Source organism: Cheilinus undulatus, linkage group 9 (genome assembly GCF_018320785.1).
Source record: "Cheilinus undulatus linkage group 9, ASM1832078v1, whole genome shotgun sequence".
Classification (NCBI taxonomy): Eukaryota; Metazoa; Chordata; class Actinopteri; order Labriformes; family Labridae; genus Cheilinus; species Cheilinus undulatus.
The window spans coordinates 33,218,749-33,246,511 of record NC_054873.1 but is presented as its reverse complement, the minus strand read 5'-3'; the positions used below and the strand labels follow the sequence as shown (position 1 = coordinate 33,246,511).

At 39.6% G+C, this 27,763-nt stretch overlaps 1 protein-coding gene across 3 annotated transcripts; it reads right to left on the bottom strand.

Annotated features, from left to right (window-relative positions):
* Positions 1-81: 81 nt before the first annotated feature.
* On the bottom strand, positions 82-27,741 carry LOC121514905 (GTPase HRas). 3 transcript variants are annotated; one of them, XM_041795324.1, is made up of 8 exons: positions 27,610-27,741; positions 27,457-27,497; positions 15,518-15,578; positions 13,531-13,682; positions 9,553-9,731; positions 7,818-7,977; positions 4,826-4,950; positions 82-2,735 (listed from the first exon to the last, which is right to left on the bottom strand). In XM_041795324.1, exons 4-7 carry the CDS (start codon positions 13,639-13,641, stop codon positions 4,831-4,833), a joined length of 570 nt encoding a protein of 189 aa, XP_041651258.1. In that variant the 5' UTR covers positions 13,642-13,682; positions 15,518-15,578; positions 27,457-27,497; positions 27,610-27,741; the 3' UTR covers positions 82-2,735; positions 4,826-4,830. The 3 variants fall into 3 exon arrangements, with proteins under 3 accessions (XP_041651258.1, XP_041651259.1, XP_041651257.1); XM_041795325.1 differs by lacking the exon at positions 15,518-15,578 and having other exon boundaries at positions 27,610-27,733; XM_041795323.1 differs by lacking the exon at positions 15,518-15,578 and having other exon boundaries at positions 27,457-27,733.
* Positions 27,742-27,763: the final 22 nt, after the last annotated feature.

The following is a 27,763-nucleotide window of genomic DNA, read 5'->3' as shown; positions in this document are numbered from 1 at the left end:
TGGCCTCTAGATGGCAGCAAACCTCAAATTTAAAAGGTGTATGCTGTGAAAGTTAAACCAGTTGAAAGAAGAGAATACACATTTAACCTTGACATCTTTATTCCTGTCCTGCAATACATTTGCCACATTTTCAAAGAGTAAATACATCTTAAATAGCTAAACAGTTGACATTTTCACAAATTCCTTCTACCACACCCCGGTTCCACAGTTTGCAAGGGTGAAAACAAGCCCCTGAGCCCACTGTATCCTTGTGCAAAAACTCCCAAATGGTCCGTACAGTCTTTGTCATGCTTGCCAGGTTTTTCTTTCTGACATGTATACTTGTGGTTTGCTGGCTGGAGTTTCCCTGTGGTGGCATGATGCAGATATTTTCAAGCAATGGGAATTGAATACATAGATTTGTGAAACTATTATTATGGATGTACTGACAGGGAGAGGACAAGCATACCATCAGGACTGTCTTTACATGTTACCATCATCTTTCTACTTAAAGGTTTAAGTTTAAGGGCTAAACCAAAGATCAACTCCTGCATTATTTCAGTATAGTAAATTTAAAACATGACAATAGTTTAAAAAGGTTTTAAGGACTAACACATTCAAAGCTCATAGTCCTGCTCATAGCAGAGAAATGAGCAAATAATTGGTAAAAACAATTTAAGCATTAACATCCACGTTGTCCCCAAGACTGATTATGTTTCTTTAAGCCATTTTATGAATTTAAAGAGTCACTTTAGCTTACAAAATCAACCTTGAAGGAAGACGAAACATTTCATCTCTCATGAAAGAGGTCCTAGATGTTTTCATAGTCTGCATAAAAAGCTGGTTACCAAACGTCACCAGGAATTTCCAAAAATCTGCACATGATAATTCATGTATGAAATGTTTGAGAAAATCTGAATAAAAGGTCACAATTTATAGCAATCAATCACCATGACATGTTTAAATTCAACAGGAAAATCATATGAACAGAGGAGCAAGACAACTTGGCTTTCATTGGACTTACTGTGAAATTTTCTGTCTTGTTAAAACATTCAGACACACATGGCGTTACAGAAAACCCTCTTATTTAAATCAGTGTAGTGTTTTTAGGGACCTGTCATTTAAATTCTATACAGCGCATGTCTAAACTCAACACTCCTAAATTTTTAGTTGCACATAAACAAACAAAACAATGCAGCAAACAGAGCACGTCCCAGGTAGAACTGGCTGCATACATGAGGTACAAACTAGCTAACAGATAAGGCAAAGTCAACACGGTGCTGTCTCTTCCACTGAGGCAGCAGAACAATGCAGTCATGAGGAGGACAAGCTAGCGAGTGTTAAGAAACAAGCAGCGCACTCCAACATATACGGTAAATGTGGATCTGAAATGATTAGCACCTGACTTCTTATTGTTTCGTTAAAAAGCTGAGGTGACAGGAGGAGGAGAGGTTTGAGGATACTATGGTGTGTGGGAAAATTATAAACTCACTCTGAGGCAGGAATGTGTGATCCACCCTGAAAGCTATCAAACTAGCGACATCCTTAACCCTGGTCAGGACTGCTAGGTGGGATGTCCTGGAGCCTGATTCCTGAGCCGTATATCCACAAGGAGTGATTCTTGCGATAGGCGTTACAGCTATGGAGTAAATTAGATTTGAATGAAAAGAAATGCGCAAAAAAGCATCTGATTTTGTCTGAAACTATTGCCTGTAATTATACAAAAACATCAGGGTTTCAACCTTTTCTACAGGCCGCTACATCTTCATTTTCCTGCCTTGTACCTCTCTTTTTTAAATCAAATAAACACAGGAAAATTAGTAGCCACAAGAGGTGGTTTGATCTGGGTAAATCTGACAGAAAAGAATCCTATTGCACCAGAACTTACGTACACTAGCTATTACTATTATTAATCCAAAAAGATACAAAGAAAGCAGCTGCATACTGGACATTTTATCTTGCTTTAAATCCTCAATTTGACATTTGTAATCTAAAAATAAATCTAACTGTATGAGGCAGGTTGTGAAAAATGTCAAACCAGGTGCCATCTGAAATAACCTTGCTCACATATTGCTCAGTGACTTTTAAATTCTGTGATCACAAAGTAAGATTCATATTTAAAACAAATTTTTTTTACAGCTAGGCTAACTGTTAAACAACAACAACAAATTATAGTCAGTCCCATGTCAGCCTTCATCCTCTGTTTGCAGTACAACGAAGGAACCAAGCAGACACTTGAGGGATGAGGAGGTTAATAATAGAAGAGGTTTTGGGGTAACTTAAAGTTCTTTCCAGTCTTTTCCATTAAAGTCAGTCCTTCCAGTGGGCAGGCCGGGGAGGGGGGTGAAGTTAGGTTTTAAAGGTGGGAGGAGGTCAGAGACACCCCGTTTAAGACCAGTGTTGTGACTGAAAACAATAAGTTAGCAGGGAACTTGTGGAGCCACCCAGCGAGACCACACTGGAGCTGACGAAGAGTCATTAGTGGTGTCGCTCTCAGGTCAACGTGTGGACCAAAAAGAAAAAAAAGGGCCGGACCAGGCTAGTTCAGGTAGCCACTTAGGCAACAGTCCAAATCCTCCTGTCCACAAAGGTCCATGGTTCAGTCAGCTCTGGTGGTTTCCTTTGACGGCCTCTGCTTCAATCATCCTCTTTTTGTAAAAGTTTGTATTTCATCATTGAGTTGTTTCTTCTTTCTTTCTTTAAGTCCATGCTGCCGCTACACACTGTAGCATTTCTCCTCCATGTGCCACAGTCAGCTGGTGACACAAAAAAGACCAATGTTAGTGCTGTTTTACTTTTTTAAGAATTAAGAAGAAGCTTTTATCAACAGACAAGAGGGTATCAACAGGGTTCCAACATACTTTTAAGACTTAATTTAAGACTTTGGCAAATGGTATAAATTCTTGGTACACTGAGAGATGCTGAATTATCTGGTTTAATTCACTGTTATTGAATTGTCCATTGATACAGTACAGACAGATTATTTAGTCATAAACACCCATATTTGATTAAATGCGTCTTTTCTGTCAGTACACAATATAGTAATATTTATCATAACATATGCCATTGGTTAGATGGGGGGGGGGGGGGTCCTGAACCATTTGGGACGGTTAGAAAGTGACATAAGCAAGCAGCGACGAGCGCCACTTTTATCAGAACTTGACAACATTCCTTCGTTAAAAGAAGAACAACGAACAGCATTGTGTTGTTTTCTTTACAAAAACGACAAAAGTCATGTACTGACATGTCTATAGTCGCCATGGTTCACGTTATTCCTCAGTAGCTGTGCACGCCCTTCTCGGTCACAGCTACGTCACCTGTTTTGTTGCTCTGATTGGCTCGTGAAGATGTGACAGACAGAACATTCATTCAATCACACTCCGAGTTTGTTTCAAATCCTCTTCCCTTTCCCAAACGCTTAGTATTGAAGGTTTTCCAGATGGATGCGTGAAACGCATCCATCTTGTGTGTCAGGTTATGTCCTGATGATAATGATCAATAATTTTTCTGGGCTAAAATTACAAGTATTTCCTTATTGATCAGTCGAAGTAGGAATTATCAGTTGATTTTTCTCTCAAGTGCAATACTTTTGCAAGGAAAACAGCATCATCCAGTAGGATATGACTGCATGCAATCTGCTATATAATCTCAGAAATTGTGTTAGTTCACGTACATTTATGACTTTTTTTTGAAAATGTACAACTTTTTATACTAGAAAAAAATCAATTTTTTCCTAAATAATTAACTGATCTTTTTTTAAGAGGGTAAAAATAAGTTGTAAACATACAGATCTTTTGGCAAGAATCTATTAGGTGAGTAGGCCTATTACAGTTGTTCCCAACCTTTTTTTCCTCAGTGCTCCCCTACCTGTATCCAAGAAAAGTTAAGCATCAACAAAATCACAACATAGTAGGCCTTCTTACCTAAAAGGTTCTTTTCAAGACATCTGTTTACTACATATTGTAACGTAAAAAAAAAACACCCATTAATTTTTGAGGGAAAAAAAATAAATTTACAATGATAAAAAGTCGCAAATTTACATGAAAAAAAGATTTTTAAAACTTCAAGAGTCATCAGTGTATGTGAATTAACACTTCTAATTTTTGAGTTATATAAAGCAGAAAAACGGACGGACTGCATGCAATAAAATCCTAGCAGATGAAGCTGTATTCCTTGCAAAAGTACTGCAGTTGGTTTTAGCCCAGAATAATCATATGATTATTATTATCTGGACTAAGAAGAGATATTTCTGTAAACTTGGGCTATCCAACCACCTTTTTCAGTTTGGTTTCTTGTTAATTTACAACTGTATAGTGATGCAGATTTATGAATTTATAAATTTCAATTTTTTTTAGTTTATAATGTCTAAACATATGACTTTTTAAACTCTAAAAGAATATATATGCATTTCCTATTTTAAGAACATCAGAGCAGACAGGGCCCCACATCCGCCCTGAGATCTCTTGCACCCAAGGGGTGCCCAGCCACAAGTTGGGAACCAATGGCCTTTTATGATATGGTTTTGTTGTTGAAAACAATTAAAATCGATGTTTATTTTTTCCTGGTGGGTCCAGCTTTTCTTGGATGCAACTATGGGGGCCTAAAGAAAAAAGGTTGAGAACCACTGACAACAAGCATACTAAAAAAAGAATAATTAAAACCAAATAAACAAATGGTGGAAAAGAAAGACTGGGTAAAGAAATGTTGAAGTCAAAGACCTCTGACTCATAAAAATAATACTTTATTAAAGGCCACGAAAAGCATTAAGGTCAAATTTAAGACTTTTTAAAGGTCTATAGGAACACTGTTATTATAAAACTATGAGGCTGTTCAAGAAAGTTGTTACCTGCATCATGATACTACGCAGCGGCAGCTCATACAGTCCTGACCGCTCTCATCAGGAGGGTTCAGCTTCCTCAGCTTATGCTGTCTGATCTCTCTAACCAGTGTATAGAAAGCGTCCTCTACTCCCTGAAAACACACAAACACAAATGGTTAGGGATCAAATCAGTTCACCTAAAATTTGAGTGTACAGTGCATGCACTTCGCACTACTGTCAACAAAGCTCTCAAATGTTGTCACCATGGATAGATAGTAACATCACCAAGGCAACTGTGATCATTTCAGACTCTCTAAATCAAAGTCTCATAATGACTAAGTCATGGCTAAGTGCCCTGTATGCTCCCTGTTTGAATGACAGACTCTCGGTGATGACTGTGAGTCTGTGTGTACCTGCACAGCGTGTAACAATGAGTCAGACACAGGTTGAGCTGTGCAGCGGCTTGTCCTCGTGGAGGCTGTTAGAAAAAAAGACTGTAGCTCTGTTCTCATGCCAGCATAACCTGGCTGAGTCACTGCCTGCAGCACAATAAAATGTTCCCAGCAACACAAATCAGAGATCACATCACACTGCAGGCCATTCCCCACTCTTCATGTGCATGAATACACGTGAAAACATTCAGCACAGCCCTTTGACAGTACGATGACTTGTTGGTTATAGTGTGATGCAGCACAGGTGGGCTTGGACTTCACATACAATCTGAGGTTTGTGGTTTTCAATGGTATGGGACAAAAAAGAGGTTAAAATTGATACTGAGGAAATCATTTTTGTCCACTGAAGTGCATGTATGTTAGGCCTTTAAAAATACACAGAATTATCTAATGTTTAATATTGTGATGGCATCAAGTCTTGCAATTAATACATAAATATAGGGATATACATATTAGATCCAACACTTCTGTCCTAATGTCCCTCTACAGGATTATTGTATACTTAAAAAAATAAAAATTAAAGCCTCTGGGAACTTGACATTAGTGCTGCATAATTTGGCCACAATGTGCAACTCCAATTATAATGGGCAAATGCGATTGACGAATAATACATCATACATAAATGGTATCAAGAGTCTACTTGCTTGGTTATCAAGGAAAATGCAGAGAATAATGATAGTTATGAAGTGTGTATTTCTTAGCTCAAATCTGCAAATTTCAAGTTGCGTAATAAATCTGAACCTGAAGTCTTTACAGTAGTGCTTTGAAAATTGACTTAACTTGGCTAAAGAAAATACACTTTTTTGCCTTAAATGTCCTTTCTTGATTGAAATTTGCTGCCTCTAATAGTCAAACATTAGCTAGCTATTGGATGCTAACATTAGCTGGCATGCTAGCTTGCTAACAGTACTATATCTGCTACGTCATTGGTATGGCGTTCGTATCAAATGTTTCGCATTTAGCACAGAAGTATGGCATTTGGGACACACTGAATATTTTGTAAAAAGTAAATGGTTTTCTTTTTCCTTCTTCAAAGTGCAAAGGCAGTGGCACAATCGTAAAGTCAAAGGCCTTTCTACAGGCATTTTTAAACCCTTCAAATACTAATAAAAAAATTACTGCAGCTTTTTATGCACCTATGCAATTGCACTGCCTGACTTTGCAAATGCAGTTGTGATTGGATTAACTGTGCTGCACCAGACATCTAAAAATATCAAACGGCATATCAAAATTCAATATCTCATAAAGCATCAACGGTGCCAGAGCCCACCATCAACTCCCTTGCAACCCAAATTAGTGAAAACTTCAACCAGTCATTTTCATTTAATAAAATGATTAAAGAAAAAAAAAAAAGCAAAAAAAAAAAAAAAAATTTTTAAAAGCGATAAGACCTTTTGACACATTACCAGACATATCTTCACAACCCACTGAAAAAAGTTGTGCCCCCACCTTATGGTCCAGATTCACCAGCTGAGAACCAGTGGTTTAGACCATTCCTCAGGACTGAGCAGGCATTTAAAGTTTCTCTAAGACCCACTCGATGAAACATTAATATCAGCAGATAGCAGATGGATGTGCCTGTTTCCTTGTTTCTCACTGGAAAATCCATCATGCAAAGCTCCCATCTGAACCGCTTGGCCCCAGTTAGAGTGAGTGAGTAAGTGACAGGACCAATCAGCGACAAGGGGCAGTACTTTCAGGGGCGGGGCAGAGTCATGACATAAGCAAACAGCAACAAGAGGCCTGTGCAATTATGGCAGAAGAGATTAGCGTGGATGCTGCTAAAGCACCAGTTTAATCAGAGCTTGATGATATTTCTTCATTAAAACAAGAACAGAGAACAGCAGCGAGTTGTTTTCTTTTCAAAAACGACAAAAGACGTGTACTGACATGTCTATAGTTGCCATGGTTTCGTGTTATGCAGTTCTATATGGAGTTTATTCCTTGCACACCTTGGTAGTGACGATAACATCAACGTCAAGTGTTTTGTTGCTCTGATTGGCCCGTAAAGATGTGACAGACAGAACGTTCATCCAATCAACCTCCGAGTTTTGTTATGCAGTTCTATATGGAGTTTATTCCTTGCACACCTTGGTAGTGACGATAACATCAACGTCAAGTGTTTTGTTGCTCTGATTGGCCCGTAAAGATGTGACAGACAGAACGTTCATCCAATCAACCTCCGAGTTTTGTTTTGAAGGCTCTGCCCTTTCCCAAACACTGTATATCGAAGGTTTTCCAGATGGATGTGTGAAACAAATCCATCGGGCGTGTCAGGTTATTATGCTGCCATAAATGCCACAAATTTACATATAAACAAGCAGGTCCACAAAAATGAATGATAAAAAATCCTGACATCACCTTGAAGCCTAGACAATGTGTTTGAGAAATTATTGAAACATGTCTCAGTCAAAGGGCCATTTAGAATTCCAGGGCCCTCAACATTTTAGCAGTGATTTAAAATGTCTTAACTGTGTTTGTTTACATTCTTGTGACCATGAAAATGTGTGAAATAGTGCCACCTTTATGAAAGGTATGTAGGTGTTTTCTTCTTGATCTCTTCATACCTGTCGTGTCTTTGCAGAGGTCTCTATATAAGGGATGCCGTAGGATCGGGCGAGTTCTTGGGCTTGCCTTGTGTCCACCGTACGTGCAGGGAGGTCACATTTGTTTCCCACAAGCACCATGGGCACATCGTCTGAGTCCTTTACACGTTTAATCTGTTCCCTGTCAATTACAAAAACAAAAACAATGCAACAGAAACATTTAATTTACAAAACATGTTCCTTTATTAGATCTGCATTTCACCACAGTGACATCTCTCTTGTCTGGGATCATCACTGCTTAATAAACAACAGCAGCACAACCGCTGGAGAGCAATCCACCCAGGGAGCTCTAGGACCCTGAGGAGGACCTGGGGGCCCTGCCGGTGCTGGGCTGTGCTGCACTGCTGAAGGAGGGAGGTGAGGAGAAAAAGAGGGAGGGGGAGGGACAGGCAACAGGCAGGCAGCGAACAGCATTACCTCATCACTACAGCAGCTAGCGCCAAACGCCAGGCGGCCAGGGGGGAACTGAGTGAGAGGAGTGGGTCAGATCAATCTATCAGCTTGGGCCCTTCTTCTCCCTGAGCTACACTGCAGCAGGATGCAGCCACTAGAGTCTGCCCTGCCCATCTGCAGGCAACACTGCTAATGGTGTTTATGACCACTGTTACTTTAAGACTTGATGGCACTTAAGATATGGTGCTCTGTTCTAGACCTGTTACATGCTAGTGAGGAAAGTATCTGAGTTTTTGAAAGATTCATTTTAGGATTTCATCTACATAGAAAAGTGGATGGAGTCAGGGAGAGAAGGTGGGGAATGAATTGCAGAAAAGGAGTTACAAGTCAGACTTAAATCTGGGCTGCCCACCTAAAAGACTAGAGACTCCGTAAATGAGGATCGACCTAGCCATTATGCTCCTGGTGGCCCAAGTATTTCAAATTAAAGAGAAATATTTTACCCATTGCATTTAAAAATAAGCCCAATCAGAACGAAAATCAGCAGAGCAGTGGTACTATGTGCAAACACTGTTGCAAATGTGCCTGACTTTTTTGCCTGAAAATAGACAACAGATCCTAAAATAACTCACCAGCTCTAAAAAGACCACCTACCCTTCAAGCTTCAAGCAAAATATCCCTGCATACTTCTGCAAGCTGCACACAGTGACAGCAGCAGTTTAAGCTGAGACTAATAAGAAAAAAAAAACAAAGACCAGGCTGCAATGGCAGCAATCCAGACACACAAGTGTAATAAACTCAAAACCTGCAAATCCTTAGAGGAAGTGGCAAACCTAATATGTCTCTTTTACTTTCCACGTGCAGGACTGTCAAGTGGGCGTCTAATGTGATGAGAAAGACAAAATGTGGGAAAGAGAGAGAGGATGCTGTCATCTCCAGCTGAATTTCTCTCCCCCTCTCTCCTTCCCTGTCCTTGAAAGTGCTACCTCTCTCCCCCTGTTCCTCTAATTGAGTCAGGATCAATTTCATTGGCATCATGCTGTAATCCTCCAGTTGGGGGCTAAGCTTTCTTTAGCCGTGTTAAACGCTACAGTATGACATCACCCGACTGCTGCAGAGAGCTGGCACACATACATATACACACCCCTCTCTATTCAGACCCCATGGGAGTCCCTGGAAAACACACTCCATGTACAAATACACAAACAGAGGCGTGTGGTGTTTGATCAGACAGAATAAAGCCTTATATCATTGATGCAATATGTGATGCCCATCTCATCCATTACATGTCTTTTTTTCACACCTGTACTGATGAATGTCCTCAAAAGACTTGGTGTTGTTTATAGCGAAGACGCAGAGGAAGCCCTCCCCTGTCCTCATGTACTGATCCCTCATGGCGCTGTACTCCTCCTGACCTGCAGTGTCCAGGATGTCCAGCAGGCAGGTCTCCCCGTCAATCACAACCTGCTTCCTGTACGAGTCCTGCAGAAATAAATAAATAAAACTCAAACTTAAAAGAGCTGGTCATTCTGTGTATTTTAGTGTTGTGTGTAATTCAATTCCCCATCCATTCCCAAGTCAAACGAGCATCAAGAGATCAGAGGAGCAGGGCATCTATTGGGGCCAATGTTTAGCCTTCCAACACGCAGCCACAAAAACATGGAGTGCCGTCCTTTTGTTTGTTAGAGCATAGGGGCCAGGAATGCAAACACACAAAAAGGACATTGTCTGGCCAGAGGCAGGCGTGGTGAGAAAGGGAGAGAGAGAGTGGAGACAGGGAGAAAAAGAGAGAAAAGAGAGGAGAAACATTCTCACTGGCTTCCCTCATCTCATTGCAGTGCCTGCAGTGCTGGTCAGTGCTTCATATTCAATAAAGTGGTTATAGAGAGCCCGAGTAAACAATTTTACTACATATATTCAAAGCCTGACCATCTTGGGAAAGCCAAAGAGTTTTATTAAGTTAATTAAATTTACTTCATTTAGACTGAGCTGTCATTTCCAGAAGGTTGAGGATAAAAAGCTCAGTTGTAACTGTGGGATGTTGTAGATTGCTGCACACAAATTTTTATATGAAACTGTTGCACAAATATGCAACAATTTAGAGCTATTTAAAAGAACAATTAGCCATACAAACCTTGGCTTCTTGACTGATAAATAGCTGTCTTATAAGCTTTATATTAAGCAACTGGGATAGAAGTTAAAGCTGCAACTAGGTTTTTATTTCAGAAATAAGTCTCGCTTTTCTTTTGATGCAAATAAAAGACTTGTTGCTGTTTTATTTGCTTTACAATGCCTTAAATCTTTGGATACTGTATAGCACAGATTGATCAGTCCTTGCTTTGTTGTCTGTAGTAGGTCCAAAATGCAGCTGACGCCATCATGTCATGGCAGGTTTAGCTTCTTTCCCTTCAGGATCCAGTTTAAAGTTCTTTCACTAGTTTTTAAAACATTGCACGGGCTAGCCCCATAATACTTGTCTGAGTTGTTGCACCATCATGCTCCAGCCAGGGCACTGTGGTCAACACATCAGATGCTCTTAGATGTTCCAAGGTGCAGGCTAAAAACCCATGGTGACAAGAGTGTTTGCAGAGGCTGCTCCAAGACTGTGGAACTGTTTACCTGTGGAACTGCTCAATCTGTTGAAAACTTTGTCCTTTTTTAAGACTAATCTGTTTGAACTGACTTTTAATATCACTTGAGCTTTGACATCTTGATATTTTCTGCTCTTATTTGTACTGTTTATTATTGCCTTGTATGCATGTAATGTCATGTATTTTAAGCTTTCTTATTCATGTCTTAAACCTGAGCAGCACTTTGGTTAATTGTGGTTGCTATATAAATACATTTTGACTTGACATGATGGGGCACAGAGGATTATAATGAATCTGAAGTCCTTGGCTCATCTTTGTACTCTGTATGATTGAGCTGGGTGGCCTTTATTAACCCCTCAGAGGCTAAATCATTGGCATATCCTTATTTATAAGGCTATACTTAACCTGCTCCCATCATATTTGTGTGATTTTATTCCTGTGGAAAATTCAAGGAGCTACAGCCTCGCTCTGTGACAGCCTGGAATCTGCCGTAGCAGGCTTTAGGTCTAGAGGAGCCAGTCTCCTTAAATCAGTGGTTCTGCACTGGTGGGTCGGGACCCAAAAGTGAGTCATGGAGTGGTTTTCAGTGGGTTGTAAATAGGGCAGGATGTCACAACTGATTGTCTAAATTAATTTCTATTCACAAGATCCTCACTCAATTTAATTCATGATTCAATTCAAGTTGATGTGATTTGATTCACAAAGGGATGTTTATTTAAAACTTCTATTTAGCTATTTCATTTAAGAGATCCTTGGTGAACAAAAGATGGAAATTGTACAAAGAACCGTCAAACCAGGCACATTTTTAAACATATCAATTTGTTTGCATTTAGAAAATGACGCAAAACTAATACATTAGTTTTTATATCCATGTGGCACATCTTGCATATGCATATCCAGCTCATATTGATAATATGCACCAGATATCAAAAATAACTCACCTGACACGCCAGATGGATTTGTTTCACACATCTATCGGAGTTCACTTCTGGTGGCGCTGCTCAGCTGGCAACTCGGACAGTAGTACTGCTGTTGCTGCCTTTTTCGTTTGTTTATGTTTTTATTCTCGTCATTATTCGACCATTTTAACTTGTTTTACTATTCTCAATGATTATTGCAATGAACACTGCACTTAATCTTCTAGTGTAATTACTACTGACCATGTCTGTCGCCAACCTTTTGCAAATGTAACTGTTTATGTTGTCTGGTGTTTTTTTTATGTATATCGTGCCCTTAGCCAGTAGCACCGCTGTCTAAGACAAATTTCCTGAATGGGACAATAAAGTTTATCTATCTATATATCTGGGAAAACTTCAATGGGAAATGTTTGAGAAAAGGCAGAGGCTTTGAAAAAAACTCGGAGGGTGACTGGGTGAATGTTCTGTCTGTCACATCTCTACGGGCCAATCAGAGCAACAAAACACGTGACGTAGCCGCTATCGAGCTGCACGTGTGCAGCTACTGAGGAATAACGCAAAACATGGCGACTATAGACATGTATGTACTCGACTTTTGTCGTTTTTGAAAAGAAAACAACTCACTGCTGTTCTTTGTTCTTCTTTTAACAAAGACATGTTGTCAAGTTCTGATAAAATGCATCCGCTTTAGCAGCATCCACGCTAATCTCTCCCTCTATAACTGCACCAGCTCTTGCTGCTGCTTGTTAACGTCACGACTCTGCTGCGCCTGAAAGTACTGCCCCTTGTCACTGATTGGTCCCGTCACTTACTAACCGGGCCCAAACGGTTCAGATGGGAACTTTGCAAGATGGATTCGCCAGTGAAAAACAAGGAAACGGGCATATCTATCTGCCTTGCAAGGTTAAAAAATAACATTATTAGGCATGAGATTCAAACCTTGAATCTAAGTCTAAAGGCTTTTAGAGGCAGGTGCTGGTCAAGTTTCAAGCTGCATGAGCAACAGAAGGACACTCACGAGGAGCCATCAGGAAAAAGAGCAGGCCTATAATCAAAGATCAATCTCTGGATTATATGAATCGATATCGTAATTAAAATCTGAGAATCGATATTTTGAACCCCTTCCTATGTGTGACTGGAAAAAAAGGTGGCAAATGTCTACAAGGTTTAGTGGATATCAATCCATACTTCTGATTCCACTCTGTTTCAATGTGATCATGGGTAAACATTTTATTAACATTTCAACTAATTTATCTAATTTTCTTATAATAAAAAAAGGATTTTCCATGATAATGAAGTAATTTCTTACGATCTCTGTAAAAATGGCAAAAATGTACATGTTGTCATGGGAAAATGGGGTGTAAAAAATCAGTTGTCATTTATTTTCTTCACTGAAGATCCAAGCTGTAACATTTTTAAATAACTTTTTAAAATTTGGGTCGCGTATTGTTATTTAAAAAGTGGAGGGTCCTGAGACTACACTAGTTGAGAACCACTGCTTTAAATCTTTTTAAAGGTAGGCTGAGAGCATTAGAGGAAGATGCATCCGGTTGATGATCTAACAGATGACTTTTTGCTCTGTGACTCAGGATTTGGTTGTACTGTGATTGGAATTGCTCTGTTTTTAAGTTTGTGTCTTTTTTAATCATGCTGCTCGTCTCAGCCAGGACACTCTTTTAAACGATATGTGAAGTTTTCCTGGTTAAATAAAATCATATCAAAAACATGCATTTCCTGTGAACAGCACGTAGAACATATAGAAAAGATTCATACCTCTATAGTGGGGTCATATTCATCCACAAAGTGGTTCTGGATGAGCTGGATGGTAAGTGCACTCTTGCCCACGCCTCCTGCTCCCACCACCACCAGCTTATACTCCGTCATCTTTGCTGCTGCTGCTCACCACACACTGGCACACAGCACCGCTGAAGAGAAATAAAGCAGAAGAGAAAAGGTGCAGGGTCAATAATCTGACATTCAGCAGCTTCATCATCACCAGGTACAGAGAGAACAACAACAGAAACAGGCTAAGGTTTGGCAAGCTGCTCTCTGCCTCTTGAATGCTGTGATGTGCTCCACAACTAGAGGTTTAGACTAAGCCAACTGTTATTAGCATCACTGGCCAGTGGTGAGAAACATTAGTGGTTTGGAGTCTGTGTGTGTTTGTAGTGGGGGCTGAGGTTGAGACCCTCAAAGGGGAATGTGAAAAATGTGCTGAAGGTACTCGATGTTCCAATCCTCTTGTGCTCGGTGTGAAAAGCAGAGAGTGTGTATGAGAGGGGAGAGCAGCAGGAGAGAAAGGGAAGGGGCATGACACTGGCAGGCTGACCCCTATCACTCAGGTTTCATGTTACTGATGCCTACCTTTGAACCAAGCAAGACATGTGCCACTCACACTGATCACTGAGCAATGACAAAAAATACGTTAAAAGGGGCAGCCATATCTCTCCATATCTTTCTGATAATAAGCTATTATTCTAATGTTAACTGCTTCATGCTGGTTTCCCTTGCTTCTTCCACAGGGATCGGTCCATAGCAACAACACAAGAGGCCTGAAACTGTATTTTATGACTCCAGGTGTGTCTGCAGTCATCCCCTATGGACCCACTGAACCCACTTAACGGGTCTTGTCGATGCAACACGGCTGCCCTGACTATAAATCAAAGCATGTTATTAAAGAAACATGTCAGTCTCCTGAGGGAACATGAATGAGATCAATTTCTGAAGGAGATCATTTGCACAGGTAAAAAGCAGAACAAATTATGATCCAGGAATGTATTTTAAAACAAAACACTAAACTGCTGCTTCTCCAACATGGAGAGCTTGATTGTAAGTAGAAAAAAGCAACATTATAACCATCATATTACACTCAACTGTTTAGGGAAAATTACTTACGGAAAAATCTAAATTTTAGATCACAATCAGAAACAATGGCTGAGTTGAGACAAATTTTTTCAAAAGCTTATGTAAAACAGCAGATGGCAGTACAGAATACTGAGACAGAGGGGAAAAAAAGGAGGCAAAAATGAAGATTTATGCAGGGGATGCACTGATTCTGATACAGATACCGGGCTTAAGTGCTTGTACCTATGAACATTCCATATGCTGTACTCAATATCATTTTACAGCCTGATATTAGCCTCTAATTATCTGAGTGGCAAGGCAGGTTGGAGCCATGTCAACAATTTGGTGACAATTTAACACAAATGAGAATGACAAAATACAGTATAATGCAAACAACACACAGTTAAACTTTTAAGAAGACAGGTGTGTAAAATTTGATGAAACTAAAATAAAGTTTCAAAATAACTTAAAAGAGTAACTAAACCCTCAGACCACTTTCTCAAATGAAAACTCATGCAGTGTTGCCCCCCCCCCCCCCCCTTGAAGGTCAAGTATATTTTATCCTATTTTATTTTCTACACAACACCAGATCACAACTGAAGTCATTTAAGGATACCTTAGAGCAGGTTTATACCTTGTCCTTTTATTAAACAAACTAAATAGCCTTATGATATTTAACTTATTTACACCACTGCATGCCATCTCTGTCTCTACATGCTCTTCCTCCCTGTGTCAGGGCTAGAGTCAAATAAGTACTGGGATGCTTTGACTCAGTATCATGAGAGAGTTCTCCAATGCGACTGGTTTATCTGCAAAAGTTGTATTTGAACCAATATCCAAGATATTTAAACAAGGAAGGGCTGAATTTCGGTGCAAGATTGCACACAATTTATTAAATTCTCGCAACAAGACTCACACTTATAATGCAGAAAAGTCCCCTGGATATCACGCAGTAGATGTTTGCACGGATCAGTAGCCTGCGGGACAAACGGATGGAAAACGTGGTTAAAATGAGCGATAGTTGAGCAAATTTCTGCACCAACCCCCTCTTGATCTTCTCACAACAGCAGGCAGAAATACACAAGTATGTGGGGACAGGTGTGCCATGAATATCGAAGGGGATCAGTTTTATACAGACTATGACTGAGAGCCGCACCTTCAGGTCACCTGCTGCTCATTAAAAGACACACATGAATGTTCCTTTAAGTGTTGGGGTTATAGTTACTCTTTAAGAATTGTTATGTTATTATTCAGAATTCATACTGGTATTTGCACTTGGTCTGAAAAAAGTGGTAGTGATGCATCCCCATTAAAATATCTGGATATTCATCAAATGTGCATGTTAAACTATGCCATTTAGAAGTCAACTTTCTAGAGAGGGTCAGATGCCTAAACGTGTTTAAGTCAATGCTTTTGTTTAACAAGCTCTACTTTAAGAAGGCTTTTCATCTTTTATGCCTTGGTTTCTTTGATATTTGTTTCCATTTAGAAGTATTGGGTCAGCTGGAACAAAACATGTGAGTGAATGAATGCAAAGACGAGACAAAGTAATACACAGAGTAGATGTCCTGAAATCCCCACCACCACCCTCAACTCTGCGGGTCAGTGAAATTCCAGCTGTGTTGAGTCATTGAGAAGAGAAAGTAGTCATATGGGCGTTTCCATTACAGACACTTAAAAAGTGTGACTCAGCTTTAACTGCAGATTCACTGAATTACCAGATTTATGACCTGAAGATGACCTTATCCATCACACAGACATGACTGCACATGATAAGTCAGAGAGTAAGACATGCTGCTGATATCACAGAGGTTTTAGAGGATTAATTCAATTATAAGCTACAGCAAGCCAGTATGACCAAGCCTATGGCTAACCACAAATACAGTGTGCCCGAGGCTTAAGGCAACCACAGGAGCCTCCCATGGTTACGACTTCAGCTCAGCGCCATACAGACAACAATGAGCGGTGCAGTTATGTCATCAGTGATGTCAGCTCTGTTGTCAGAGCTCAGAGGAAAATCACTGGTGCTGGATTTCTTAACGTCCAGGTTTGTTTCACTCTCTGACAGATGTGACAAAAAAAGACACTTTCAACACAAACGTACAGTAATCGCTTCACGCACTGTTAGACACAGCTTACTTCATCTGCACCACCTTAACACCCAAAACTGCTTTCATTTTCTCTTCCTCATAAGTCTGTCTCATTCCTCTGTAGCTGAGCTCTGTAAAATAGTCAAATAAGGTTTTAACATCCTCAACACATCACTGGCAGTGTCACATATGCTGCTTTACCTCCTTGAGGTCATCAATAATATCAAATTCAATACATAAGGTTGTAACACAAACTCCTAAATTAAATAGTGACACTTCAGCCAGCTGGAGAAGAATACACACCCTGTCTTTAGAGCTTTATCTCCCAGAGGAGCACACATACAGCTGGAGTGAATCTGAAACTTGTCTTGTAGAAAAAGAGAGAAGTAGCAGAGGACAGGCCACCAGTGTCTAAACTGGACACCATGCAAAATAGAAAGGAAAGCTAAACTTAAAAAGTCATTTCACTGTCAGGGAGTCAAAGGTAGCTGCTCCCGTTTTTGTCTGTGGGTGTGAGATTTCATCAACAGAATCAGCCTTCACCTCTTAAATACTGTTATTTGTGTCTAAAAGTGTCTGATATGGGAGCAGACTGGGATCAGCAAAGACTGAGACTGGTTAATGATTCACAGAAAAGCAGACCTGCTACCTGACCACACAGTCATTTAGAGGCTCTCATTTAGTCCCACACTTACACACACATGCTCCTACAACACATCCGTGATCCGGTAAGCCGTATCTTGCCTTAATGGAACAGGTAGCCCTGAACATCACCAGTATCAACAGTGGCCTCCTTGTAAAAACAGCCTCCCAGCTTTAATTTTCAAGCACAACAGGAAGGGAATTATCCTGACTTCTCAATCTTGTGGCAAAACATTTAGCTTCCTTTTCCCTCACTGTATATAAATCAACCTGGTACACAGTGCAGGCCGACCTGGCTGCTGTACAGAGACCGTGTCAGAGCTGCATAGCCAGCCTCACTCCTCACAGCCTCCTTAAACCAAATAAACAGCAGCTGTGGGAAGAGGAGAGGGACAAGTGTGGGAAGGACAGGCGCTGAGACACCTCTGGTAGCAAGAGGATGAAAGCTCAAGAAATAAAAATCACATTATGGCTATTTGGAAACTTATCAAGCTTTACAATAAAAGGAAGAACCAAATACAGCATGTCAAATTATTAAATGACTACTAGCTACATCTTAAATTTCCTGATGATCATTATTTTATTTTGATATAACAGCTTTACAATTTAACTGTTAACTGTCAACTTTAACTGTACAAAGCTGATGGATCATTCAGATTCTACTGTAATCAAGTGGATCCATCTTGCAAAGCTTCAAACTGATACATTTGCTCCCGTTCAGAGAATGAATAAACCAATCTGCTTGATTTGAGGGTAACAAGGCCATAGCTACAGACATGGTTTACTTGTAGTGCAAGCCTGTAAACACAGCTGCCAGTAATGTAGCTACAGCTGCAGTTTGATCCAAACTGAACATGTCTTCGTCTAAAGAGAAGCTAAGAACTGCACTGAAAACTTTACTTGGTGGAAAAGATGCTTTGCTTATCTCCTCAATAGCTTTATCAAGAGTTTGATTCACCAACTGGCTCCACCGATGGTCAACAACCATAATGGCTGTCTGTAATGCCGACGCTATGAAGTTTACTCACCAGGGCAGCACATGCCCATTATTGTCATGTTTTGATGCTCTGACTGGCCTAAAATGAATAAGACAGAAAGTTCATCCAATCTACATCTGAGATTCTTCAAAAGGTCCTACCCTTCCAAAAACACTATGTATCACCTGAATGTGAAATACACTATATTGCCAAAAGTATTCGCTCACCTGCCTTGACTCGCATATGAACTTAAGTGACATCCCATTCTTAATCCACAGGGTCTAATATGACGTCGGTCCACCCTATGCAGCTAGAACAGCTTCAACTCTTCTGGGACTGACAGATGCCAATGTATTTGTCCAATTTAGACTGTGCTCTCTCTCCTTACTACAGCAAAGCTATAATAAGTACTAATCATGGAACAATAATCGTTCATTAAATTGAAATTTCAATTAAAAGTGTGGATCAACAGGTGTGAATAATTTCAATTCCAACTTGAGCTTTTTAGGCTTTGTATTTGAAAATCCATGCCAACAAAGACCACAGAATTGAACTGATAAATACTAAAGATGGAAAATGTAGGACACACACATGAATAAAAACGTACAAAAATAAGATTGGCTCTCTTACACCCCCACAGCTCTCCAGATTCTGACATGGTTGGTTGCTGCCTTGCTTCTACATAACCACATCTCAAGTGTGCACCTGCCAAATGATTAAAATTTACAGCATGAGATGCAAATTCAAAGCACCCATGCCCGCTACCAGGAGACCGGGGGAAGAAAAACAGACTGCCGTGCCATCTCCCCTCTCGAACTAGGCCATGACAGCGACTGATTAATAATCCACACATACATACGGAGATGAATGGCAAAATTAATCATTGATAGAGATGCTGTCGCTTCCTCCCAGCCACTTGTTGTCAGGAGGGGCGCATACTGAGCTGCTCTTTGAGCAGGCAGAGAGGAGGGATGAGGGCACTGCTGCCGGAGATCAAAATAATCAGAACATGTATCAATGTTTCTCACATTTTTCATCTGCAAAAGTGTCCTTAATTTTAAATTTTACATTACTGTCAGAGTATCCACCATGCACGGTATAAATCACTTTGATGAAGATCAGAGTGAGGTGAACAGATAAGCTTATCAAAGGTGGATGTGCAAAGCTTCCTGCTTCAGTATCAACATACCGTGATCATAAGACAAAAGCCGTCCAGTACCAGCATTGCCAACTCCTCAAATATGCCTCAAAGTAACACTGACCAATGCACTTTTCCAACTACTATTATTTACACATTTCTTGTGTCTGGCCTGTTAGCAGAAAAATATAGTGCTGTTAAATTTTTTAGGGTACACTGACCTCAATGTTGATTTTTTTTTTTTTTAACTTGTTTTTCTGAATAATAAGCCAAGTTATCTGGAGCAAAGAATCCTGTCTGCCTGGCTGTTTATCCTAGCTTTTGTGTCTACACTCTAAATCATACAGAGTCCAAACTGACTGACATCTTCTGTGCTAATAAGCTTACCGACAAGTACAACTCCAATTGAAAAGTTCGTAACTATTCCTTTAAGCTACCTTTTCAACAAAAAGCACTAGTTTCAGGAAAATGGTCATGTTAGTGGAGATTGTGATGCCATATAAAGATAAAACAGTGTCAGTTTTAACCTTCTGAGACTAGAGCTTTTGTTTAGAATTAATTTTTAGTTTCTTCCACTTTTTTATTAAGTAGGACCTGATCACTTTAGAAGCTCAGCCTTGTCTTCAACAGGAATTAATTTTGACATAAAACTATAAATGTGCCAAAGGTCCCGTTTCTGCAGAAAATACAGCACTGGATTTGTTTTTGACCTTATGTTTTGGCTATGTGTCAGCCAATTGGCCAGTTGTTGGGGTCTTTAGTCAGTATCAGTTATTAAGAGAGGTATGGGAGAGAATCACTTTTCTTGTTATTTTGATGAAGGGCCACATGGACTTCTTAAAGCTAGGCATAAACAAAATTTCCACTAAAACTTCTGAATTCCTTCGATATTTTCCATTCCAAAATTCCCTAAAATTTCAAAGAAACTGCCAAAAATTGTTGTGAAAAATTAAAAAATATTTTTTAAATTTACCAGGAAAAAGTACCACAAACTTTTTTCAAATTGTCCCCAAATGTTTCAGCAAAACTTAACTGCTATCAAACCTAAACACTGACAAAAGAATGGAAATTGCTGAAAACTTCAAAGCAAATACCCTTGAAAATTTATCATCAGATTCCCCCAAATTTAAAAATACAGTCCCCAAAATTCCACGCAAATGGTGAAAATTCGAGAGTTATCTGGCAGCAGACCTCGTTTTAGGCTCAGCTGCTGCAGACCTCTGCAATGAGGCGACCTCGACCGTGGGGCAGGAAACGATGTACTAACCCTTGTTGGGTTTTAAGTTAGTTAATACTATTTTTTATTTTATCCCCTTCCCGTCCCCTTTGGGTGGGGAAGGTTTTGATTGGGCTACCAGAAAACCTTTAGGTTTTGGTTGCCCAACCCTAACCCTCTTTGGGTTTTCCTTAGCTTATGGTGTGTTGTTTCTAATTTACCCCCCTTCCCCCTGGCCTAACCCTAGCTTTTAGGGTTCAGCTGCCTAAGTCTAACCCTTGTTGGGTTTTCCTTAGTTTGTGGTGTGTTAAATTTAAATGTATCCCACTCAGTTAATTTTCCATTTTAAGTCAATGAAATTCTGCTTTTGTGAAAAATAGCCACTTAGCTCTCATAGCGAGTGGAAAATTTACATAATTCAATACGTCATTCTGGTTCTGGCTTGGGTAATGTACACCACTTCCCCAGTCGAATATGCCCCATGTAGAGGTCTGCAGCTGAATGCCCAACTACAGAGGTCTGCAGCCAGATCCTCTTGGAAAACTACCCAAACTTTCAAAAGATGTATCTGAAATTTCTGTAATTATTCCTTAGAAATTCAAAGGACAACCCCGCTTTAAAATTTACACTGATTTCCCTTAATGTCCCTTAAAATGCCCAAACTAATTCCCCCAAACATTGAACCAAATTTCCAAAATATTCATGATAATTTACAAAAATTCAAAGCAAATTTTCCCCAAAACTTCCAAGGAAATGATCAAACACATCCCCCATATTTCTCTCATATTTCCATGAGAGTACTTGAAAATATCCATGTAAATTCCCCAAAATGTACAAATTCCCTAAATTTTCCATAAAAATTCCTCAAAACATCATTGTCTATTCTATCAATATTTCAAGGAAATTATTTAAACTTCTGTGGACATCATAGACAATTATCTCAAAAACCCTAATAGCTGAAATTAGTAAAATTACTACCCAAACGTAATGTCCTCATATGTACATGCAGGGTCTTCGGAGGTTAATGCACTATCTAAGGCTGTATTTTCATCTATGGATGACTGTGGCTCAGTAGGTAGAGTTGATCGTCTTCAACCAGAAGGTCTGGGGTTCAATCTCAAGCCCCTACAGCACATGTAAATGTGTAGCAAGATACTTCACCTCAAAGAATAGTATCAGAAGATACCTAATAGATACTTAATCCTTCAAACATCTCCAAACAACATTGTATGACAGCTCCCTTTTTGATAAATAAGCAGTGCAGTATGTCTGTGTTGAAGTTTATTTTTAGCTCACCACCTCCAGCCTGGGAAATTAACAGTTCGTTTTGAAACCCTAGAGCCCCGCCTGGACCAGGATAATCTTACATGGCAGCTTACGGAGGGTGTGAGTATAGAGAGCAGCAAGAGGGCTGATGGGAGAAGGGGGCTAGGCTGGGAGAGGGCTACTCTTACTGTGTACCAAGGGCATAGAAACCACAGGGAGGGAGGGGTCGACCTGGAAACGGAAAAATGTATGAAGAAATCAATAATGAAAAAAGCTTAATGTTCTTCTGCTTTATCCTGGCTATCTCCACTCTATAATTATTGGCAACAAACATCCCTTTTTTAATTCCAGCCCAAAAAAATATCTTAGCACTCCAATATCACACAATGCAAAATGGAGGCCATATTAAAGGCCACCTTCCTCAACATGCACCCCGCTCTCCATTAAAGCCCCTAATTGGTTAAAGGATCCATACTGGCAGAGCCACAAGCCTGCTCCAGAGATAATAGATTTTTAATGGAGAGATGATGGTAAGGAGACCCTCTCCAGGGAGGTATCATGGTCGAATACTGAGACTCCAAGACCCATCCTGGAGCCTTGATAGCCCTACACACCCTCCCACTGCTCTCCAATGACATCATCCCTCTAAACGGCATCCAAACATCACCATTGACCGGCATCTGAGGAATCACTGCTCTGCTCTCTGACTAATGAAATGAAAGCAAACAAAGTACACATAAGTGTTATATTAGATCCATTTAAAGCACTATTTCATTCCCATTGCAGGATGATAGAAAATACTCCAAAATTCATGAATGAAACCTAAACTTTTCTCAATGACAATCTGTTAATTAAAAAAATCCCCCTCAAACATTTTCTCCCTCATAAACATCTAGATAAAGACTTTCTGGTTGCAGGTGTCCATATTAATGTTTGCATGCTAAAACAAGCTGCTCTTAAAGGCACCGGAGTACGGGTGACCTTTTCCCCACTGGGTCATCCTTTCAGCTGGTCAGGCAGGGTGAGACAGATGAGGCAGCAGCAGAGATGAAAAGCCCAGCTGACCTCCACACACACACAAAGAGCTGCCAGTTACAGGAGCCATAAGGGTTATCATCGGACACCAAACACCCCCAAACTCATCAGCAAAAAGTGGAATCAATGAATTTTGTCCAGCTGTTGCAGTTTGTGAGGGCATACTAAAAAAAACACTCTGTACAGAAATATTTGCAGGTCACATAGTCTAAGCTGCAAGTCAACCTTACGATATTGGATTTTTTATGATATTTGATATGCTGATATTTCCAAATTCATTTGAGCTGATACAGATATCAATGCCAAAATGAAGTTAAAACCTATACCTTAATCCTTAAAACACACTTTAAAGTTTAAGGAATGAGGATGAACAAAGACAAAGACTTCAGCTGGCATCTGTCAGTCCCGTATTAGACTCAACAAACTTATTCTCACATAGGAACACAGCTAATATCTGCTGATACTGATATCATGGCAGTAATACCATGCATCCCTTGTAAACCTGTAAAGGATCAACATCAGGTAGCTAAGATCAGTGTTATGGTATCATCTCTAAAGAAATGAGAATCCAAACATGCAACCTTTGGCGTTATTTACAAAAAGAATAAGGGAACAACTCTATAGGTTAGCAGTGAGATGGTGAATGGCATTTAACAGACTCCTACAATCTACTTGGCACAACAAATAACAACAACAAATCCAGTGTTTAAAACTTAAAATCTGAAATATGAAAAAAGACTTTCAAAACCATACAAAAAATGTTTCTTCAAATTCATTTCAAAGTGAAATACTGAAATGTACATTTTGAACAATACTTTCAAAATGTTCCATACTTGATCAATATGTGTTGTTTTTTAAGAGCAATATGATCTCTGGGGCAAAGATGGCAAAGATGGCAAAGTGGAGTGATTAAGGCGCGGCCTATATGCATGGGCGACCTGGGTTTAAGTCCTGCCTGTGGCTCCTTTCCTGCATGTCTCTCCCCATCTCTCTCATTCCATCCTCCTCTAGGAATAAAGGCATAAGAGATGCACGATAAAGGATTTTTGTTGATATATGAGATGAGATGAGATGCCGATATTTCCAAACTCATTTTATCTTTTACCAATAACAATATAATACACAAACACCTCATTTATTATTTATTAATTGTAACAACCACCAAGTGTCTCCAGTGAAAAGAGAGGCCAAGTCAAGAAGAGCTTAAAGAGGAGTAAAGCAGTAGACAGTGTGGCATGTCAACAACCTATACCTGATGGTACAGTTATAGATTTAGTCGTTATTTAAAGCTGATATATGACTTGTGCTGCTGATATGTACAGCCAATATATCAGCTGTACATATCAGCAAAAATACTCATATCTGCAGATCCCGGTGTTTGGCTTTGTATGCTAAAAGAGTGGTGCACGAATGAGTCCTAAAATGCAGACATGAGCTCACATTTGACCATTTCCGGTTCCCACCTCTGGACATCTGTGGGATTTTGGTTAAATGCCTGAGTGTTACACCAAAAGAAATGATGAAAACAGAAAAAAACTGCTGACAGCTATCAGCTAAATTGTTCTTTCACACATTGGTTAATGGCTTAAGTTTTCATAATCCATGCATCTGAACTAATATATCAAAGTTTATGGTGGTAAAGCTCCTTTGTAATCAAAACATCCCTTAAATATTCTATTACACAACACAAAAGTAACCACTCCACAGCACCAATTAAAGCAGCATATTAAAGAAGCATTAAATAAAAGTCATTTGTAATATCTTGTTATCCAAAAGAGTCACATTAATTTTTGGCTTGCGATGGGCACGACCCAGGCGACAGCTGTCCACAGAAAAGGACAAAAGACTAACACTGCACCTCTACCCTACCTCCAGCTGTTGCCCTTTATCTGAACACTGATGTCAAACTCATATGACTCAGTCTACATCCAATGTTCTCCAGCAGTCTATATGATCATGGAAAAGGTATGTAGATGACATGTTACATATGACTCATGGTGCTGATGTCCACTGGAGGAATGATACTGAGTTGGATTAAAGGATGAGATATGAACAGCAGTTTAGTTAAATGATGTACCCTACAGCCAATAATGTAAAGATGTATGCTATTTTTTTCTTGAGGGAAACAGTATAGTGATGTTTGATAACTCTGATACATTTTGATGCTAGAAGTTTTAAAACTTATGTTATTTAAATGAACATAGTTTCAGAAAGTGCAGAAGCTTAAGAAAACTCTCTTTTTCATAAGACACTCGCCTAACAGAGGAGCAAATCTGTCAAAATTGCAAACAAATTCCTCCACAATGCATTAGTTGTGCAAATACAGTGTGTAGGACTTTGCTCTCAAAGTTTGATAAATGAAAACAACAAAGTCCCCAACACTGATTTCTGGGACATACATCTATGCTGCTGGGGGTATTGCCAGAAGTATTTAGGTTGTTTGATTTTTTTCTAGATTTATGTCAATTTTTGAACTGTGTGATCTTGAAATTATTAGGGATGCAAAAAATATCGGATTTTTGCAGATATTCGATATCAATCTCGATACTGTTATTTAAATGTAGTTCAGACCTAAAACTTCAGTCCTTACAGATGCAGTGTATAATATTTAGCCTTGTAACATTTAGCTGAACAGACTTGGTAAAAATGAAATTAGGACCCATCTGAATGAGTGTTTGATCACCTAAATATAAAAAAATGTTTTATATTTGTTAACTTCCAATAGCCTTTGGAAATAGTTCCCTCCACAGAGTCAGCCATCTTGGATTTTTGCATTTTGCTTGTTTCCACAGTGCTACAAAAGGGACCAAAAAACAGGTCTGCATTATTTTGAATAACACTTGTTGCCACAATCACCACTGGAGATGCAAGCATTGCAATTTAGAATCTGGCCATTATATGTTTCTAATATTCCCAATTTTACACACTGCACCCTTAAAACGCACAGTTTAACAAGAGGATCTGGCTGCAGACCTCTGCGGTGGGGTATTTTGGGATTATCTGTTGCAGACCTCTACAATGAGGCAACCTCAACTGTGGGGTCGGAAGTGATGTACATTACCCAAGCTGGAACCAGAATGACTTACTGAATAATGTACATTTTCCACTCACTGTCAGAGATTACAGTAAGTGGCTATTTTTCACAACAGCAGTTTTTTAAAATTTAAATCGAAAATTTACTGAGGGGGATAAATCTGAATTTAAAATAACACAAAATAAGGAAAACCCAGAGAGGGTTAGGGTGAGGCACTTGAGCCCTGAAGGTTAGGTTTAGGGTAAGTGGGAGAAGGATCAAACAAAAAAATTACGCACCAAAAACTAAGGAAACGTAACAAGTGTTAGTATGTCACTTACTACCCCATGGTCGAAGTTACCTCATTGTAGAGGTCTGCAACAGATGAGCCCAAAACGTCCCACCATAGAGGTCTGCAGCCAGATGCCTCTCGAATTTAAACTTTGAGGATCAACAAGTTAACTTTCAGTCCTTAAAGTACACTGAAAAAGTATAACGGACAACGATGAATAAATAAAAGTCTTCAGCTGATCCAGCCACTAACTTAATTGTTTGTACCGTGAATATTTAGACATGATATGTAGGCATATTTTATAGGCAAATCATTGCTTGAAAACAATGTCTAAGGTTTGCATGCAATGTTTGGTAATTGAAAACAAAAACTGTCCATTATTGGACGCTATACCCCTCCATGGTATCATTAAGACATTGATATCGTTTGTTTTTAGCAGTCCAAGGCTCACATCCAAATGTATAAGCCTGGGTTTTATGACAAGCGAAGTGGATAAATAGTTTCCCTTCTACTGACAGCCCTACAGCCATGTTATGAGTGAATCTAACATAAGTGCTGCCTTAGCTATCTTTGCTCAGTAAAACTTGCCCAACAGTTTGACAGCAGCTTCCAGAGAGCAGATAAATCCAAAGTCAGCTTTCTTAATGCTTTGTAATGGAATCTAACTTCCGCAGTGATACATTCAGTTTTTACTCAGTGTGACGGGGCGTCACCCTACTCGTCTGTGTGGCCACTATCGGCAGCAGCAAGCTCACACTCAAGACTGTCTTACTCACTAACGCAAACGTCAGGACGTGAATTCCCCACTATGGATGTATTCATTTAATGCCTTCAGTTTCTGTTTCAGTGTAAGATAAGGGAAAATTCATAACAGTCCAGTAAAATTCCTCCATAACCAAGTAACAACACCCCAACTCAAGGGAGGCTGCTAACACAAATACTGTGTTTTAAAGACATGTAGACAAAATTCACTGCATATCTAGCCATACATATAAAAAGAGAAGGCGGACTTGCTCGCGTCGATTCAGTTAAGAGGGCTTATATTTAAATGTAATAGCTAGCTAACGTGTTTCAACTGTAGACCGCAATCTCCAGCAGTGCTTCCAAAAAGCTTAAAGCTGTATAAATAGACAAAACAGTCAGTGCCGACATATTTCGGACACAGGAATGTGCAGTGCATACTTACAACAAGCAGGGGTCTAATTAGCGACAACAGCGACGTTTCGTCTACAGGAGAAGAAGAAAAAAAATCTTTCAACTCTGTTGCCTCTCAGCTGTGATAATGATGAGGAAACAAAATGTTCTTGGTCTGCTTCCCGCCGTCCTCAGATATCTGTACCTTGTTATCTCCGAGAAAGTGTTTGGTTTTCAGGAGCTAAAATGCACCAAGGCATTCATTGGTTCTGGGTAAAACGAGCCCGCGTTGAACAATGTGCTTCCACAGAGAGCAGAGGGGATGAGGAGTGAGGAGCCCACGCCCAGCTCTATAAAAC

Excerpts from the sequence above, each read along its gene's own strand:
- LOC121514905 (XM_041795324.1), bottom strand. The coding sequence starts at position 13,641 with ATGACGGAGTATAAGCTGGTGGTGGTGGGAGCAGGAGGCGTGGGCAAG. Across the intron at positions 9,732-13,530 it reads AATATGACCCCACTATAGAG|GACTCGTACAGGAAGCAGGT; the intron begins GTATGAATCTTT and ends TTATTTCTGCAG. Across the intron at positions 7,978-9,552 it reads GAGGACATTCATCAGTACAG|GGAACAGATTAAACGTGTAA; the intron begins GTGTGAAAAAAA and ends TGTAATTGACAG.